This window comes from Scyliorhinus canicula, chromosome 1 (genome assembly GCF_902713615.1).
Source record: "Scyliorhinus canicula chromosome 1, sScyCan1.1, whole genome shotgun sequence".
NCBI lineage: Eukaryota > Metazoa > Chordata > Chondrichthyes > Carcharhiniformes > Scyliorhinidae > Scyliorhinus > Scyliorhinus canicula.
Genome location: NC_052146.1, coordinates 287469803 through 287487800, shown reverse-complemented (window position 1 = coordinate 287487800; position 17998 = coordinate 287469803). Strand labels below are relative to the sequence as shown.

The window sequence follows — 17998 nt, the reverse complement described above, 5'->3', positions numbered from 1 at the left end:
GGGTGATTTTAATATATATATTGACTGGACTAATCAAATTGACAAGGATAGCCTCGAGGGAAATTTCGTAAGAGTTTATGAGGGATTGTGTCTTAGAGCAATAGGTTATGGAGCCAACCAGGGAGCAGGTTATTTTAGAGCTAGCATTATGTAACAAAGAAGGGTTTATCAATAGTCTTGTCGTTCAGGATCCTCTTGGAAGGACTGATCACACCATGCTAGAATTTCAAATTGAGCAGAAGACAGAGTGCCATTCTAGAGTTTTAAGATTGGGCAGAAATAATGGAGGGTAGGACAGTCGGGAAACAATGGCACACGTTCAGGGAGATATTAAATACCTCTCAATTAAAATACATTTCTGAGAGGAAGAGGAATTGTAAAGGGGAGAAAAACGTACCAAGGAAGTCAAGGAAGACAAAGACAAACATAGGGCATACCATACAGCAAAAGCTAGTGGTAAGCTGGAGGATTGGGAGAACGTTAAGGTTTCGCAAAAGGCTGCTAAAAATAAAATCAAGAGTCAAGATGAACTATTAATAATAATAATCGCTTATTGTCACAAGTAGGCTTCAGTGAAGTTATGGCACCTGTTCAGGGACGCCTGTACGGGAATTGAACCCGCGCTGCTGGCATTGTTCTGCATTACAAGCCAGCGGTTTAGCCCACTGTGCTAAACCAGCCCCTACAAAAGGAAACTAGCAGAAAACTGATACTAAAAGCTTCTATAAGTATATAAAGAGGAGGAGAATAGTGAAAGTAAATGCTGGCCCTTTAGAGGACGATACTGGTGCAGTAATAATGGTGAACACACACATGGCGGAGGCCCTGTCTTCACGGTAGAAGATAATAATTTTTTACCAAAAACAATTAATGCAGAGGAATTTGGTGCAATACCCATCACGAGTGAGACAGTACTGAGTGAACTAATGGGATTAAAGGCAGATAAGTCTCCGGGTCCTGATGGCCTGCATCCTCGGGTATTAAGGGAGGTGGCAGCAAAGATAATGGATGCACTGGTTATGAAATTTCAGAATTCCCTGGATTCTGGAAGGATCCCAGTGGATTGACAACACGCTAATGTGACACCCCTATTCAAAAAGGGAGAGGGGCAAAAAGTAGGAAACGACAGACCGGTTCGCTTGACCTCTGTCTTGGGGAAGTTGCTGGACTCAATCATTGAGGAGGAGGTAACTGAATATTTGGAAAGACCTCAATCCACCAGTGTCAGCGTGGTCCTATGAAGGGTAGGTCAGGCTACCAGATAGCGTTTCACAAGGTGTTGCATAAAACACTAATCCAGAAGGTAAGATCGTAGACGATTCGGGGTAGAGTACTAGATTGGATTGAGGACTGGCTGACTGACAGAAAGCAGAGGGTCGGGGTAAATGTGTCCTTTTCCGGCTGCTGAACTGTAACTAGCGAGGTGCCGCAGGGGTCAAGGTGTCTCTGTGCGTGGATGGCCTGCTGTTATATATTTCGGACCCGTGCTCTTCAGTGGGTGACATAATGGGTCTGCTTAAGAATTTAGGGCGTTTTCACAATGCAAGTTGAATTTCGGGAAAAGCGAGTATTTTGTGGTATCTTCTCCAGCGGAGGGGTTGCCGTTTCGGGTGGCAACAATCCATTTCAGGTATTTGGGGGTGAAGGTGGTCCGGGATTGGGCGTGGCTTTATAAGCTGAACTTTGTGAATCTGGTTGGGAGGGTGAAAGCGGATTTATTGAGGTGGGACTATCTTGGGGCTGGTTTAGCTCACTGAGCTAAATTGCTGGCTTTTAAAGCAGACCAAGCATGCCAGCAGCACAGTTCGATTCCCGTACCAGCCTCCCCGGACAGGTGGCAGAATGTGGCGACTAGGGGCTTTTCACAGTAACTTCATTGAAGCCCACTCGTGACAATAAGCGATTTTCATTTTTTCATCTTCCCCAGTCGCTGGTAGGTCCAGGGGGAGGGGGCTTGGGCCTTCCGAACTTGTATTATTGTACTCGATAAGCCGAATGGCCTCCTTCTGCACTGCAGGGATCCTATTCTATCACACCTCCTAACTCTGTGCCCATCTTTCTAACAGCTCCATGTTTGACTCTCTCCAATCAGGTTTCCACCCACCACAGCACTGGAACGTCCATAATCAAAGCCTCCCAGGCATACTCTGACATTGTAAAAGTGCTGCACTATTTCTCTTGGCCTTCTTCGCCTCGCTACGCACCTGTATCACCGTCTCAGACCACCCTGCACTATTGGCAAACGTGGCATTCTATTCAACCTCAAGTTGAGCTTCTGTCCTCTCGAGACTTCAAAGGGTCTATCCTTGCAGCACCCCCAACCTCTCACCGATAAGCTCTTCCTCTTTAAAGCTGCGCCTCATAAACATCAAAATGAATCAAACAGGCCTGTGATTTGCATTTATTAAACAGCGATTTACAGTACAAGAACATTAAATATAGATGTACCCCTACCTGGAAAAGATTCAGTTTACTCCTGCAGTTCACCAGGATTGTCCGGGCTAACATCAGAAGGATGGGATTGGCCACAAGGCTGTAAATTGATTCCCCGTCCAAAACCAAACTGTTCATCAGAGCGGCTCGCAAGCTTTGAGGCTGAAATAAAACACAATAAGTTTATATATATATATATATATATATATATATATATATATATATATATGTGTGTGTGTGCGCGTGTGTAGGAATCAAACTAAGCTTCTTTGGCTTCCCCTGGCGCCCATCCCTCTTCCCTCACTTGAAAGTTGTGGGTATCCACAAAGACCCCCTTAGCTGGGAGGTCTTCAGCAAATCTCTATTCCAGTGAACTATGCGCTCAGCCACAAAACATGCCCACAGAATGGCAAGTGTACCCTCAGCACCCAACCAGCAGCCCATACCTAAATGGTGTGACTATAGCAAGCATGCATAACGGTTACTGCACAGAAAGGGGCTACTCAGCCCATCGTTTACAGAGACTAGCTTTCAGTTCCAGATTTCCTTTTTTAATTGAGTGAATTTAAATTCCACCAGCTGCCATAGTGGGATTTGAACCCATGTCCCCAGAACATTAGCCTGGATTACTTTGACAAAGAGTCATGGGACTCGAAACGTTCGCGCGTTTCTCTCCCTACAGATGCTGCCAGACTTGCTGAGATTGTCCAGCATTTTCCCTTTTGTTTCAGATTCCAGCATCCGCAGTAATTTGCTTTTAGCCTGGATTACTAGCCCACTTACATTGCCATTCTGCCACCATCTCTCCCCATTGAAACACATCTATGTTTATACTTTAGGGGAAAGCATTAAGCTGACCAACAAACCCGACTCCGTTAGTTCTAGAATACTCAGGAAAACACAGTCCAGTCACCCAACTGTGAATTATTCCAGGGAAAAGCCTCAATATCAGTTTTGACCGAGCAATAGGTTTCAGTAACCATGGATTAGCGAGGAGTAACTGAAATGGGTGTCTGTGGTTCACTGAATATAGACAGATCAAGCTGCAATGTGGTGTTCATTTTTGTCAAGGAGCCTGCCTGCCTTCAGCATGGAGTTTTTAAAATTATTTTGTGGGATGTGAACGTCGCTGGCTAGGCCATCATTTGTTGCCCATTTCTAATTGCCCCATAGAAGGTGATAAGCTGCCTTGTTGACCCTCTGCAGTGATGTAACTACACTCGCTAATCCAGAGGGCGTATCAGGATTTTGACCCAATGACAGTGAAGGAACAGCGATATATCTCCAGGTCAGGATGGTGAGTGGGGCTTGGAAAGGAACCGTGGTTTTCCCACCTGCCTGCTGCCCTTGTCCTTCTAGGTGGCATAAGTTTGGGTTTCAACGGTGCCACCTAAGGAGTTGTTGAGTTACTGCAGTGCATCTTGTAGACAGTACACATTGCTGCCACTGCGCTCCAGGGTGGAGCGAGCAAATATTTATGGAAGTAGATGTGTGCCAATCAGGTGGCCTGCTTTATGTGGATGTTCCTTCCCACACTGTGGGGAACAATACTTGCTATTCCCTCAGCAGCCTCCCTGTGATAGTGTGACGCCTTTAAGAGGCGATCCGTCACAGGCTGCTTGACTCGCCTGGACCTATAGGGAAGGAGCGTGCAAACCTGGGCCTATCGGGTGCCAGGGCATGGAGTCGGGGATCTTCAGAACAAGCCCGGGTGTCGAGGGGACTAGCCCTGTGTTGGGAGTTGTGCTGAGCTGTAAATATAAAATTCTTCCTTTGTCAACAGTGATTTAACTGTGCCTCGTAGTATTACCTCCCGCCACCACACTCCCTGATGCCACGGCCAAGAAAAGAGCCACTTCAGGCAAACTCCAAGGGCAAACATCACTCGCAAACTCCATTAGAACATGCTACCCTGTTCCCCTTCTCAATACATGCACATACACACCTCCCCACACACACACACACACACTCACCACCTGGAGGTTCATCCCAAGCCACCTTCCATCCTGACTTGGAAATACATCACCATTCTTTCACTGTTGTTGGGTTAAAATCCGGTAACTCCCTCCCAAACAGCACAGTAGGTATACCTACATCTCATGTATTGCAGCGGTTCAAGAAGACAGCTCACCACCACCTTCTCTAAGGCTATTAGGGTTTTGCAATAAATACTGGCTTAGCCAGTGACACCTACATCCCAAGAATGAATTTTATTTTTAATTCACAGACCATTCTGTACACTGTATCAGACACAGTGCTGCAATTAACCTATCTAAGCACAATGTACTAAGCATCTCTGGTAATGTAAATTGCCTGCACCATTCAGTCACTAGCTATATTCCTGGTTAAATCTGGATTTAATTGCCTTCTACAAACCCTAGTTGCTCAGTGGGGGGGCTTTTAATTCTTGGTGTGGTTATCAGGCCATATGAATCAAAGATTCCAGATCCAATCCTGATAAGCACTAAGATATAGAACATGGAACATACAGTGCAGAAGGAGGCCATTCGGCCCATTGAGTCTACACCGACCATATCCCCGGAACCCATTAACCCCTCCTAACCTTTTTGGTCACTGAGGGCAATTTAGCATGGCCAATCCACCTAACCTGCACGTCTTTGGACTGTGGGAGGAAACCGGAGCACCCGGAGGAAACCCACGCAGACACGGGGAGAACGTGCAGACTCTGCAGACAGTGACCCAGCGGGGAATCGAACCTGGGACCCTGGCGCTGTGAAGCCACAGTGCTATCCACTTGTGCTACCGTGCTGCCCAATCTGAGCTAGCGAGGAGTAGAGATGCTACAATTGGTTCCAGTGTCACAAAACTGGGGATTAGCTAATGGGAAAGTGTTATTAACCCCCACAAGGACCATGGGATAACCATTGTAGGACCCATGGTGTTTGAGCTTCCCAGATAGTAGTGGAGGCCACCCAGCTGGAGCTCGTTATAAACAAATATAAAAGCTAGCCAAAGGCAGGGCCTGGTGTGGTTAGTTCTCCCAGCAAGGACTGGGAGCAAGGTGCTGCCTTGAGAAGTATATATAGTTAAATAACCTCTGCTCTCTTACCGCTGGCTTCCTCAAGTTACGAAAGAAAGAAATCTGCCAGGGTTTCTATGTCTGACCGTCTGTTGCAAAGCTTGTTGTATTGGATATGGGCAGGAAGCGGACAAATGCAACAGCCCCACAGTCACGTGACCCATTAACACTCACTGTCAAGGCTGCCAACTGATGGATGGAAACGGAGATACAACCAGGCCACCAGTACCCCTGGAACAGTCCTGAAATAATTGATAATGCAGTTATAAAGTACAGAAAGTACAGTGCATAAAACACAAGGTCTTTATCACTTCTCTGCCTTTTGGCTAAGATAAGTGTGAGGTCAGGTGTAATGCCTGGATCTGATATGTCTCTCTGATGGAGACCATTATATTGAATAGGTTTCTGGAGCACGCAAGGAGCTGGATTAGGGGTTTGCCCCTGTCCACACTCTGTGCTCTAGCTTTGTAACTCTGATAAAATAAAATAAAAAAGGCCTTGACAATCCTTTGCAGAGAACACAAAATGCTAACAATTAGTGAAATATTTCAGAGACAACCCCCCCCCCCCCCCCCCCCCCCCCCACATCTTTGGCAATTCTACTTAAAACAGCTCATACAGCAAAAAGGATTTAGTTCATGAATTAATTTTATAGACCTGGAGTTCTACCAAGTATCTGCTTTCAATTTTAAATGTACTTTCCGAATAAGGATTTTGAGCATTAATGTGCAGTAGCCATCTGCATAAAGAAGGCTTTGCTGTATTCCAATGCTATCCAGGCAGCGTTTACGTATTGTAGTTCTGGATTGAAAGGGTCTCAAGATTTACTGAATTCTTTCATCTTTCATTGTTTTGCAATTTGAGTCTGTTGAAGCCATATGTTGATGGTTTCAACTGCCAGTATTTAAATGATAGGCTGCGACAGCAACTAAAGATTCTGATCTTGCAAAGATTCTGATCATCCTTCACCATAGCACACAATATTGGACATACCCAGGGACAAGGCGACAGGAGAGTGCACACAAAATATGGTTCATACTACGTAAATAAATAGGAAAATATTCATAATTCACTGACATTTCTGTAAATAATTATATATTTGTTTTTTAAAATGGGCAGCACGTTAGCGCAGTGGTTAGCACTGTTGCTTCACAGCGCCAGGTCCCAGGTTTGATTCCCAGCTTGGGTCACTGTCTGTGCGGAGTCTGCACGTTCTCCCCGTGTCTGTGTGGGTTTCCTCCGGGTGCTCCGGTTTCCTCCCACAAGTCCCGAAAGATGCGCTGATACGTAATTTGGACATTCTGAATTTTCCCTCTGTGAATCCGAACAGGCGCCGGAATGTGGCGACCATACAGGATTTTTACAGTAACTTCATTGCAGTGTTAATGTAAGCCAACATGTGACAGTAAAGATTATTATTAAAAAGTAGCTACTTATTATAAAGCACAGAAGCCTGCTAATGGTTTGGAGCAAAAGTTTGGAAGATTATTGCAAGGAGGTGAACATAGGAGTAATTTTACAGGGGAGATGGACAGACACTTGGTAAGGAAATCAATAAATGGCCGAGTGTAAAAGGAAAATACTGCAGCTCCTGGAAGTCTGAAATAAAAATTAAAAATGCTGAAAATACTCAACAGCTCTCCCAGCATCTTCCGAGAGAGAAACACAGAGTTAATGCTTTCAGATTGATGAGCTTTCATCAGAACTGCAATAAGTTAGATTTGTAACAGGCTTTAAACAAGTGCGGGGGAGAGAATGGGGGGAAACACAAAAGGGGAGGTCTGTGATTAAATAGAAAACAGGAGATTAAATGTAGAAAGGGATGGTGGCACAAGGCAAACGGGACATGCAAAGTACTAAAAGATGGGTCATGAGGTGGTGTAAATGGCAACAGCAGAATCATTACCAACAACTTGCTGTCCAGAAAAAAAAATGAAAGCAGAGGTTATGATCTGAAATTGGTGAACTCATCGTTGAGTCCAGAGGCTGTGAAGTACCTAATTGGAAGATGAGATTTTTTTTTCCTCAATCTGGAAATTGAGCTTCACTGGAACAGTGTGGGAGGCCAAAGGTGGGGAGATCTGAGTAGGGCAGAGAATTTAAATGGCAGGTCAAACTCAGGTTTATGCATTGATCTTCCGCAAAGTGATCACCCAATCCACATTTGGTCATTCTAATTTAGAGGCGACACACAGCATCGTGAACGGCAAACACATATGAAAGCTGTATAACTATATTGCCGTTTCACCTGGAGTGTGCACTGGGGCCTGCACTGTGGGGCGAGGAAAGGTAAAAGGACAGCTGTTCCATCCCCTGCACTTGCCAAGAGGGATGGGGTTGTTGGGGGTGGCTAAAAAGTGGACCAGGGTGTCACAGAGGGCAATGGTCCCTTCGGAATGCTGAAAGTGGAGGCGAGGGGGAAGGCGTGTTTGATGGTGGCATCACACTGGGGTTGTTAGAAACAACACAGGATGATCCATTGTACACAGTAGGTGGTAAGGTGGAAGATGAAGACAGCAGCCCCCCCCCCCCCCCCAATCATGGTTCTGGAAAAGAAGGGAATGATTATTAGCAGAAGTGTTGGAGTTGGAAATGACACGGTCAGGGGCCCTGCCAATCGCATTTGGGGATGGGGGTGGGTACCCTCAGTTGAGGAAAAAGGAAGACAAATCAAAAGCAGGGGTATGGAATGTGGCACCATTAAAACAGCTGTAATGGAGGCAAAGAAGCTGGAAGAACGGAACAGAGCGATTCAAGGGGGAAGGGAAGTGCAGTCAAGATAGCCAAGGGATCTAGTTAGCCCTGCTTGTGAACTCTTGAGGTTGCTCAGATGGATTGAAACAATATTTTCCAATTTGGTGTATGGCTACGCAGCTGTATATTTACATCTACAATCTTTGGCACCAGTGAAGGCTAAATAAATCTACGGTTTCCATAAATTCCCTTCATCCCTTTTGAAAAATAGAACAAATTTAATCATTGAGAAGAGATATCCAGGAAGCACTTCTTGTCAGAAGAAAAAAGTGAAACATGCTTGGAACAACTTATCAGGCGGGAAAACGGAGGCAGGGAAATAATAATGCTACCCAAAATAAAATCAGATCCCATGAGGGGAGAGTTGAGATCAGGGAATGGGCTTGGCAGTTTCTCATCGTTGCCTTCACTAACGGCCTGAAGTACTTTCACCCTCACACCATTCACACGTGGAAAAGGGCCGGGAGTAGAAAAAGATCAAGTATCCTCTGGTGCGTTCTCCCAGAACAAATCATGCTCTCTCTTTCAGAAGAAGCTGTAAATAAGTTTTCGCATGTTCCAAATCTACAGGCGTGACATCAACATGAGCCAAGACACAAGGTTTTGGCAGCGATTAAATAACAGAGCGGTGTGACCTACCCCGGATTTTATGGCAAACGTAAATCGGTGGGTAATAGCTGTGGAAGTTTTTGCCCGCACCGTCTCCTTACCTCTGCAAAGGTCCCAACCATTGCTGCAGGTAAAATATCATGTGGATCTATCGGAACGGGAGGACCTGTCCAATTACTCTGTACAAACAGCTGCAAGCTGCCAACAGCCAGCAAAAACACCACCAGCTGCCTGCAACAAAAGAAAGAAAGTGGATTAAGCGGGTGGAGTCCAGCTTTGGGGTCTTTTCTTGCTAAGGTTTCTGGGTGTTCAAAATGTTCACTCTCAAAAACAATAGAGATACTTTCCTTAAAATTTCCCAAATCCAGTGGAAAATTAAGAAATCATTCTCAAATGGGTTTCACCATTACATTCAAACCAGTTCCAGGTAGGATGCAGCAAAACCAAACGCAGAGCTTGAATTTATTCCCATTTCCCAGCCATCCCATTGATTGCAGCAAGTTTTTTTTGTGTATGCATTTGGATACACGAGGATGAGACCTCCCAAACCCTCTCCATCTTTGCATCCGGGCAGGAGAGAAATGGGGTCATCATACTCCACTCCGTTATCTGAATAAGCTTTGAAGCCAATGCCCCAAAGTTTAAGTGATGATGTGCTAACTCGCTGTGCTGCCTGCAGCTTGATCTTTATTATATATTCATTCATATGGACGGCACGGTAGCATAGTGGTTAGCACTATGGCTTCACAGCGCCAGGGTCCCAGGTTCAATTCCTGGCTTGGGTTTGTGATTGATTGATTTGATTTGTCACATGTACTGAAGTACAGTGAAAAGTATTTTTCTGCGGCCGAGAGAACGTACACAGTACATACATAGTAGACAATAAGAATAATCAACAGAGAACATTGACAAATGGTACATCGCCAAAACAGTGATTGGTTACAATGCGGAACAAGAGGCCAAACAAAGCAAATACATGAGCAAGAGCAGCATAGGGCGACATGAATAGCGTTCTTACAGGGAACAAATCAGTCCGAGGGGGAGTCATTGAGGAGTCTTGTAGCTGTGGGGAAGAAGCTGTTCCTATGTCTGGATGTGTGAGTCTTCAGATTTCTGTACCTTCTGCCTGATGGGTCTGGAAGAAGGCAATGCCTGGGTGGGAGGGGTCTCTGATAATGCTGTCTGCCTTTCTGAGGCAGCGGGAGGTGTATACAGAATCAATGTGGGGTTGGCAAGCTTGTGTGGTGCGGAGTCTACACGTTCTCCCTGTGTCTGCGTGGGTTTCCTCCAGATGCTCCGGTTTCCTCCCACAAGTCTCGAAAGACGTGCTGTTAGGTAATTTGGACATTCTGAATTCTCCCTGTGTACCCAAACAGGAGCCGGAATGTGGTGACGAGGGGCTTTTCACAGTAACGTCATTGCCGTGTTAATATAAGCCTACTTGGGACAATAAAGAGTATTATTTTTGTTTGATCACGTCTGGCAATGTTAAATGCTGCAGGAATAAAGACTCCGTACACATCAAGGTGCGAAAATCCTTTCAATGGAATGGCACGGATTCTATACATGCAGGATATATTGGAACCAGGGTATCATAGAATTTACAGTGCAGGAGGCCATTCGGCCCATCGAGTCTGCACCGGCTCCTGGAAAGAGCACCCTACCCAAGGTTAACACCTCCACCCTATTCCCATAACCCAGTAACCCCACCAAACACGAAGGGCAATTTTGGACACTAAGGGCAATTTATCATGGCCAATCCACCTAACCTGCACATCTTTGGACTCTGGGAGGAAACCGGAGCACCCGGAGGAAACCCACGCACACACGGGGAGGATGTGCAGATCCGCACAGACAGTGACCCAAGCTGGAATCGAACCTGGGACCCTGGAGCTGTTAAGCGATTGTGCTATCCACAATGCTACCGTGCTGCGATTGAGTAGACATAGAGTATTTGCCAGGGAAACCAGAACTAGGGGCCATCAATATAAGACGGTCAGGAAAAAATACAATCGGGAATTTAGGATATTAATTTTATAAAGAGTGATTAGAATGTGGAAGTAATTGAGGTGAATTGAGGATACGTTTAAAGGAGGGTTAGAGAGACACAAGTGGGAGGGGGAATTAGAAACATAGAAAATAGGAGCAGGAGGAGGTCATTCAGCCCTTCGAGCCTGCTACGCCATTCATTATGATCATGGCTGATCATCCAACTCAGTAACCTGTTCCTGCCTTCCCCCCCCATAACCTTTGATCATTTTAGCCCCAAGAGCCATATCTAATTCCTTCCTAAAAAAAAAAATACAATGTATGTTTTGGCCTCCACTATTTTCTGTGGTAGAGAATTCCGCAGGCTCACCACTCTCTTGGTGAAGAAATGTTTTCACATTTCTGTCCCAAATGTATCCTCAGACAGTGACCCCTGGTTCTGGACTCCCCCGCCATCGGAAACATCCTTCCTGCATCTACCCTGTCTAGTCCTGTTAGAATTATATAGAATTCACCCCCCCGCCCCATTCCTCTGAACTCCAGCGACTATAATTCTAACCGACTCAATCCTTCCTCATAAATCAGTCCTGCCATTCCAGGAATCATTCTGGTAAACCTTTGCTGCACTCCCTCTATTGCAAGAACATCCCTCCTCAGATAAGGAGACCAAAACTGCACACAATATCCCAGATGCGGTCTCACCAAGGCCCTGTATAGTGGCAGCAAGATTTCCCTGCTCCTCTACTTGAATCCTCTCGCTATGAAGGCCGACATACCCTATGCCTTCTTTATCGCCTGCTGCACCTGCATGCATATTTTCAACAACTGGTGTACAAGGACCCCAGGTCTTATTGCACATTTCCCTTCTCAATCTACAGCCACTCATAGAATCATAGAATTTACAGTGCAGAAGGAGGCCATTCGCCCATCGAGTTTGCACCGGCCCTTGGAAAGAGCACCCCACTTAAGCTCACACCTTCACCCCATTCCTGTATCCCCACCTAACCTTTTTGGCCATTATGGGCAATTTAGCATGGCCAATCCATCTAACCTGCACATCTTTGGATTTGCAGGAGGAAACCGGAGCACCCAGAGGAAACTCATACAGACACAGGGAGAGCTGGCAAACTCCACACACACAGTGATCCAAGCCGGGAATCGAACCTGGGACCCTGGAGCTGTGAAGCATCAGCGCTAACCACTGTGCTACCGTGCCGCCCAAAGATAACAATCTGCCTTCCTGTTTTTGCTACCACAGTGGTAACCTCACATTTATCCACATTGTACTGCATCTGCCATGCAAATGCCCACTGGCTCAGCCTGTCCAAATCACACTGAAGCATCTCTGCATCCTTCTCACAGCTCACCCTCCCACCCATCTTTGTGTCATCTTCAAATCTGGAGATTAAGTTTCCTCTTCGAAATCATTAATATGCATTATGAATAGCTGGGGTTCTAGCACCAATCTCTGCGGCACCCCACTGGTCACTGCCTGTCACTTGGATAAAGACCCGTTTATTCCTACTCTTTGTTTCCTGTCTGTAAAAATAAAAGTAGACAAATGTGTTGACAGGGTCAGATGTAGAAGGGTGGGAGGAGGAGCATAAACACTGGCTGGGCAGAAAAGGCCTGCTTCTGTGCTCAAAAACACTTCATAATAATAATTCCATCTCATTTCTTCTTTGGCTTTGAAATTGTGGAATTCCTGAGGGCGTCTTCCCTTCACCGTATAAATTCGAGTGGCAATCCTCCATGCTCCCTCTCCTGTCACCCAGGATGGGCAATCAGCAAGAAGGGTCTCAGCCCTTCACCTGAGCTGCTCAATGAAAAGAAAACACCTTCCAATCATTGACGATGGTGCCTCCATCAAACAGAGAGAATGTCAATTCTTCAGTGCTGTTCCAAAAATGATGGTACCTCAGTCAGTGGCTTATTTGGAAAGGGACACAGTTGCAGGGCTATGGGGAAAGAGGAATGGAGTGAGACTAATTGTAATATTCCACCAAAGATACAGGAACAGTGGGCCGAATGGCCTCCTTCAGTTTTGGGTCATCTGTGATTCTATCACAGTGTATTTAAATGATCTTGGAAAAAAGATGCAAAAAGTTGAAAATGTGATGTTAACAAATCAAAACTTGCCTTTCTGCTTGATCTTCTGGTGGACTGTCGAGGTATGCCAAGATCTGATTTTCCAAGTAGTGGTCAACAGCTTCCCCAACTGCAATTTGAGCAGGAAAAACTTGCCGAATCCTCGGATTCAATAGAAGATCTTTGAAGTTCCCCTCTGACAGCTGCTGCAGCAAGAAGTTGCTTTCTGCATTAGGAACAACAATCTGTTACTAGTGAAGGGCAAGGAAGTGCAAACCATTCAAAATGTGCAGGCTGACATCCGCAGTAATTGTGACATTCAGCAATTACTGATCCAGTATCACTGCACAGGGTGGGGAAAGAAAATCGTGTGCGACCTTTATGATATATTGTGTTATGGGAGAGGTGTTTTCATAACCCCAAAATGTATCATGGAGTTCAACCAACCTTTAATGGATTGTTGCTTTTGAAGCACACGGCTTGTTCCCAGGTGTAGTATTACAATTATGGACATGTGGTTTTTAAAACAAAACAATGTTTATTCCATGAATTCAAATTAACCTTTTAAATAAACATTGGATCTTTTAACACGCCTTACTTCAAAGATAACCCCGAAAATAATACACTACCCAATCCTGCAAACTGTTCCTTTACACATCCAAAAGACTTAACAAATCCTTCGAACAGAAGTACATTAGATTTATATTCAATACTGAGACCTTTTTACAATTCCGATTTCACCAAAGGATTAAGAGATAGTCCTTCATGGCAGAGATCACTAGCAATGCAGCTCACAGCCACACCCAAGCTTTTTTCAAACTGAAACCAAAACTCAGAACTAACCTCAAAATGGCCGAACTGAGCTCAGCTCCACCCACTCTCTGACATCACTATTTTCTTAAAGAACATTGCTTAAACATTCATTTCTTAAAGGTACTCTCACATGACAATTGCATCACAGCTTTAACACACTGGCGGTTAAATGCTGGGTTTGCAGAGTCGAGACACAACTGCGTGCAAACATTTCATTTAACAACACGAGAATATTTGTTTGCAGTGTTCCCCACCAATTTTCACATTCTCTCTGCTCCCGAGGACCATGCTGGGGGTCCGATTCCATGGGCACAGGTAATCATGCTAAACTGAACATTCGCTACATATCAGTCTGAACTCGACTTTTGGGGAAGGGGTGCATCAAAGTTGGGCTTAATCCGATCTTCCCCCTGGACAGTGACCAAGAGCATGAATGCAACCCTCTTTCCCTTGGGCCAGGGTCACAGAGAACAACTGTGACCCACAAAATCCTGGGGGGGCAGAAAGGGAGGTCACCGCAGGTCAGAACCTTAACTGGCTCAGCACTGTGAGCACAACATCAGTGGTGGCCTGGGGACTCCTGTGACGAGTGGCTCACCCCCTGACTCTATAAAGTCACTTTACCATTTTGCTACGATCTTGGTTGGGGTCGGTAATCTTTTTCTTTAAAAAAAAGAAATCTGAAATCCATGTATTTACTGAAAGAATGAAGCCATCAGATTGCACAGTTTAAAACAAAAAATGTTTTTTTTACTATGAGAGAGTCAAGCAAAGCAAACACTAAATATCATCTTGGATAACCACCTGCAATAAACACAAGTTAAACATGAATTAACAGGCAAATCACGGTAAATTATACATTAAATGGCACATACAACTAAGCCAGATCTTACGAATTGCCCAACAGTCCACTCAGCATATTATCGCATCAATACCACTCACAAAATCTTTCAAATCTCTCTCTTCCTCACAAAGAATGTCAGTTCCTCCTCTCCCAGGATGTTGCCTAATCCTCAGCTGACAGCAGCACACAGCCAACCCAAGGTTCCACAGGTCTGGTCTTCACCATAAGTCGCACACGTTGCAGAACCTCCTCAACTCTGCTGATTACGGTCTGGATGGTGCAGAATAGATCGACCAAGGTCATCTTCAAGTAGCAGAAATGGCTGCAACTACTGTGTAATTTTCCTATTCGCAGTTTCTAGATCTAGCCTTCGTCTTATTCAGCTTGCCTGTACTGCACCACTGGAATCATCATCTGAGCTGTGATGATTCTAAGACCTCTTTCATATGGTTTCAACCAAATTTCAGTCTCCCCAGGTTTGGTTGATCAATTTCCCAGTTTCAGTCTCAATTTCCTTAGCAACTGGAAGGGGCAGTGTATTTTCTTGAGTTCCCCTATTCCATTAGGGTCTGTCTCAAAAAACACAAGCTATGACACCAAAGATTTAATTGCAGCCTACAAGCCTCAATAACTTGGGGGGCAGCTTCAGCAATAATCTTCAACAAAGATCAATCCATTTGGATCAGTAACCCTCTTTCTGGGCCCAAGTGCCCCAGGTAAGGGACAAGGGAGGAGGATACAAAGAAGAGCTCAAGAAGTGGCCCAGAGGCAGCGCTAAAAGACAGGGTACAGGAACAGTCCCAGTTAAGTTAAAAGAACAGAGCAGAGAAATAGGCTCCAGGGACTGTTTAGCACAGGGCTAAATCGCTCTGCTTTGAAAGCAGACCAACAGCACGGTTCGATTCCCGTAATAGCATCCCCGAACAGGCGCCGGAATGTGGCGACTAGGGGCTTTTCACAGTAACTTCATTTGAAGCCTACTCGTGACAATAGGCGATTTTCATTTTCATTTTCAATTAATGAAAGAGCTGCGAGAAGTATATTTCAAATCAAGTGAGCTTGAAAGAAGCCCTAAAGATCCAAGAAGGCAGCGAAAGTTGGTGACTCCATATGGCAGGCTGTTGGGGCATAGGTACTGCCTTTTGGAGCAGTAGAGTTTGGCACAACAAGATCTGAAACTGTGCTTGTGTTATGATCCCAGTTGATGTTAGAACTGGATGGGAAGATCCCAGAATGGAACCCTGGCTCAAACGACCATAACTTTTACTTTTCTTCTCAAGAAAACATGGCAGGACCACTAATTAGTTTTAACAACAAGAAAACAAAAACATTTATTAAACATGAAAAGGTTGAATGATACAATACATCTTTTCTACCACCCCTTAGCTTCGCAAACATATACAGATTTTAAGGTTAAGATGGGTTGCAAAGTATATCTTCAGTTACAATGTTCTCAGTAACACAAAGCCCCTTTAAGCACAAAAGCTGGCTGTGGTAAGGCACACGCTCCACCGTGAACCCGAGTGAAGTTCTGTGATTTCTCCTCCAAATCCCCTCAGATTATTCTTCTAACGTGAGCCTCCTTGTCTCACTGAATTGAAGCTTCCACACGGTGAGTTCAAATTATACTTTCAAAAAGACACTTTCAAATCTTGTTTGAAACAGTGCTTCCTCTCAGCTGCTCCCATTAAAGTTTCACTTTCAGGTTTTACACCTCCCTTTCCAGGGTTTCTTTTGTCTTTCCAGGCTTTTACACAAACTCCGAGATCCAGCCACCAATTTACACGGTTATTTCAAATTATGCTTCGCAAAACTGGAGTAAAATCTCCCAAACCTGAAACTCACTTCAGATATCTTTCTGGCATCTCCAAAGTCCAAAGATGCGCAGGTTAGGTCAATAAGCCATGCTAAATTACCCCTTAGTGTCCAAAAGGTTAGGTAGGGTTACAGGGATAGGGCGGGGTCATGGGCCTAGGTAGGGTGCACTTTCGGAGGGCCGGTGCAGACTCAATGGACTTAATGGCCTCCTTCTGCATTGTAAGGATTCTATGATCTCAGACTTCTTCTCAGCTCTGCCTGTCCTTACTGAAGAGTTATCCGTTCTCGTACCTTTAACCTCAGGTTACCTGTTCCTCAGATCTTTGCACTTGTTTTCTTAACCATTTCTCCATGTTATGGCTTTTTTTTTAAATTTAGAGTACCCAATTCATTTTTCCAATAAAGGGGAAATTAGCGTGGCCAATCCACCGAGCCTACACATATTTGGGTTGTGGGGCCAAAACCCACGCAAACACGGGGAGAATGTGCAAACTCCACACGGACAGTGACCCAGAGCCGGGATCAAACCTGGGACCTCGGCACCGTTAGGCTGCAGGGCTAACCCACTGCGCCACCTATGTTGCCCTATTATGGCTTTTCTTATAGCAAAGCCAAGAGCGATGTTCCCTCTCTCGTCTCCTAAACCAACTACCCATGAATTCAGCTAAAACCTAAACTTAATAAACCTTTTTACTTTAAAAGGGCCCCCAGTTACTCAGCAACTACCTCATGCTTCTGCCAGATTTTATTTACTCTTCACGCTGTAATCTCTATGAGCACCAAAAACTCCATTTATATAAACACCCTTGTCCAGCAGGAATCGGACTGTCGATTTACTTTCTTACACAGAAACACTAAATTAAACCCACTTAATCTATACCTTATTTGTAATATTTACCAATACAAATATAAATCTCTTAAAAATACCTTTGCTTTCCTGACACTTGTAAGGTGACATTTAAGTGTCCTCGGAAATCTAGGGTAAGAGAATCTTGGAATGCAAGATTAAAACCCTGCGAGGTGTGCCATTGTTGAAGCCTTCCGAGTGGAAGCGAATTTTGCAGAGAATTCCGAGGCAAGATCTTCAAATCTTAGGAAACCCTCTTAAGAAAGACGAAGTTTAAATGAGATTGGTTGGCTCACAATGTGACAACCGTCTGGGTTGTTGAGGAACCAGATTGGCACAGTGGTTAGCATTGCAGCCTCAAAGTACCAGGGACCTGGGTTCAATTCCGACCTCGGGTGACTGTGTGGTGTTTGCAAACTCTTCCCCTGCCTGCATGGGTTTCCTACGGGTGCTCCAGTTTCCTCACACAGTCTAAAGATGTGAAGGTTAGGTGGATTGACTAAGCCAAATAGTATGCCATCAAGGCCTCTATAATCAGCACCTGCTTGGTCACTCGACCAGCAAGCACCAAGACTGGTTTGATGAGAACAACCAGGTGATTTAGCAGTTGATAAGCTACAGGTACAAGGCTTTTCTGAACCTGAAACCCAATTCAACAGCAAGAAAACAGCTGAAGGCAAAAAACCCACGACTAAAGAACGGACTTTGGGTGGAGTTGGTGCAGGAGATCTAGCAGTTAACCGACAATCATGACACGCATGGT

General features: G+C 44.9%; 1 protein-coding gene across 1 annotated transcript in view; it reads right to left on the bottom strand.

Moving 5' to 3' along the window:
* The window catches only part of ttc27 (tetratricopeptide repeat domain 27), a 254749-nt gene that overhangs the window by 222564 nt on the left and 14187 nt on the right, over positions 1-17998 (bottom strand). Inside the window, exons 2-4 of the mRNA XM_038814813.1 lie at positions 12965-13139; positions 8938-9067; positions 2455-2595 (exon numbers count right to left, since the gene is read on the bottom strand). Coding sequence (XP_038670741.1) covers positions 2455-2595; positions 8938-9067; positions 12965-13139 — 446 coding nt within the window. The remainder of the gene's footprint in view (positions 1-2454; positions 2596-8937; positions 9068-12964; positions 13140-17998) is intronic.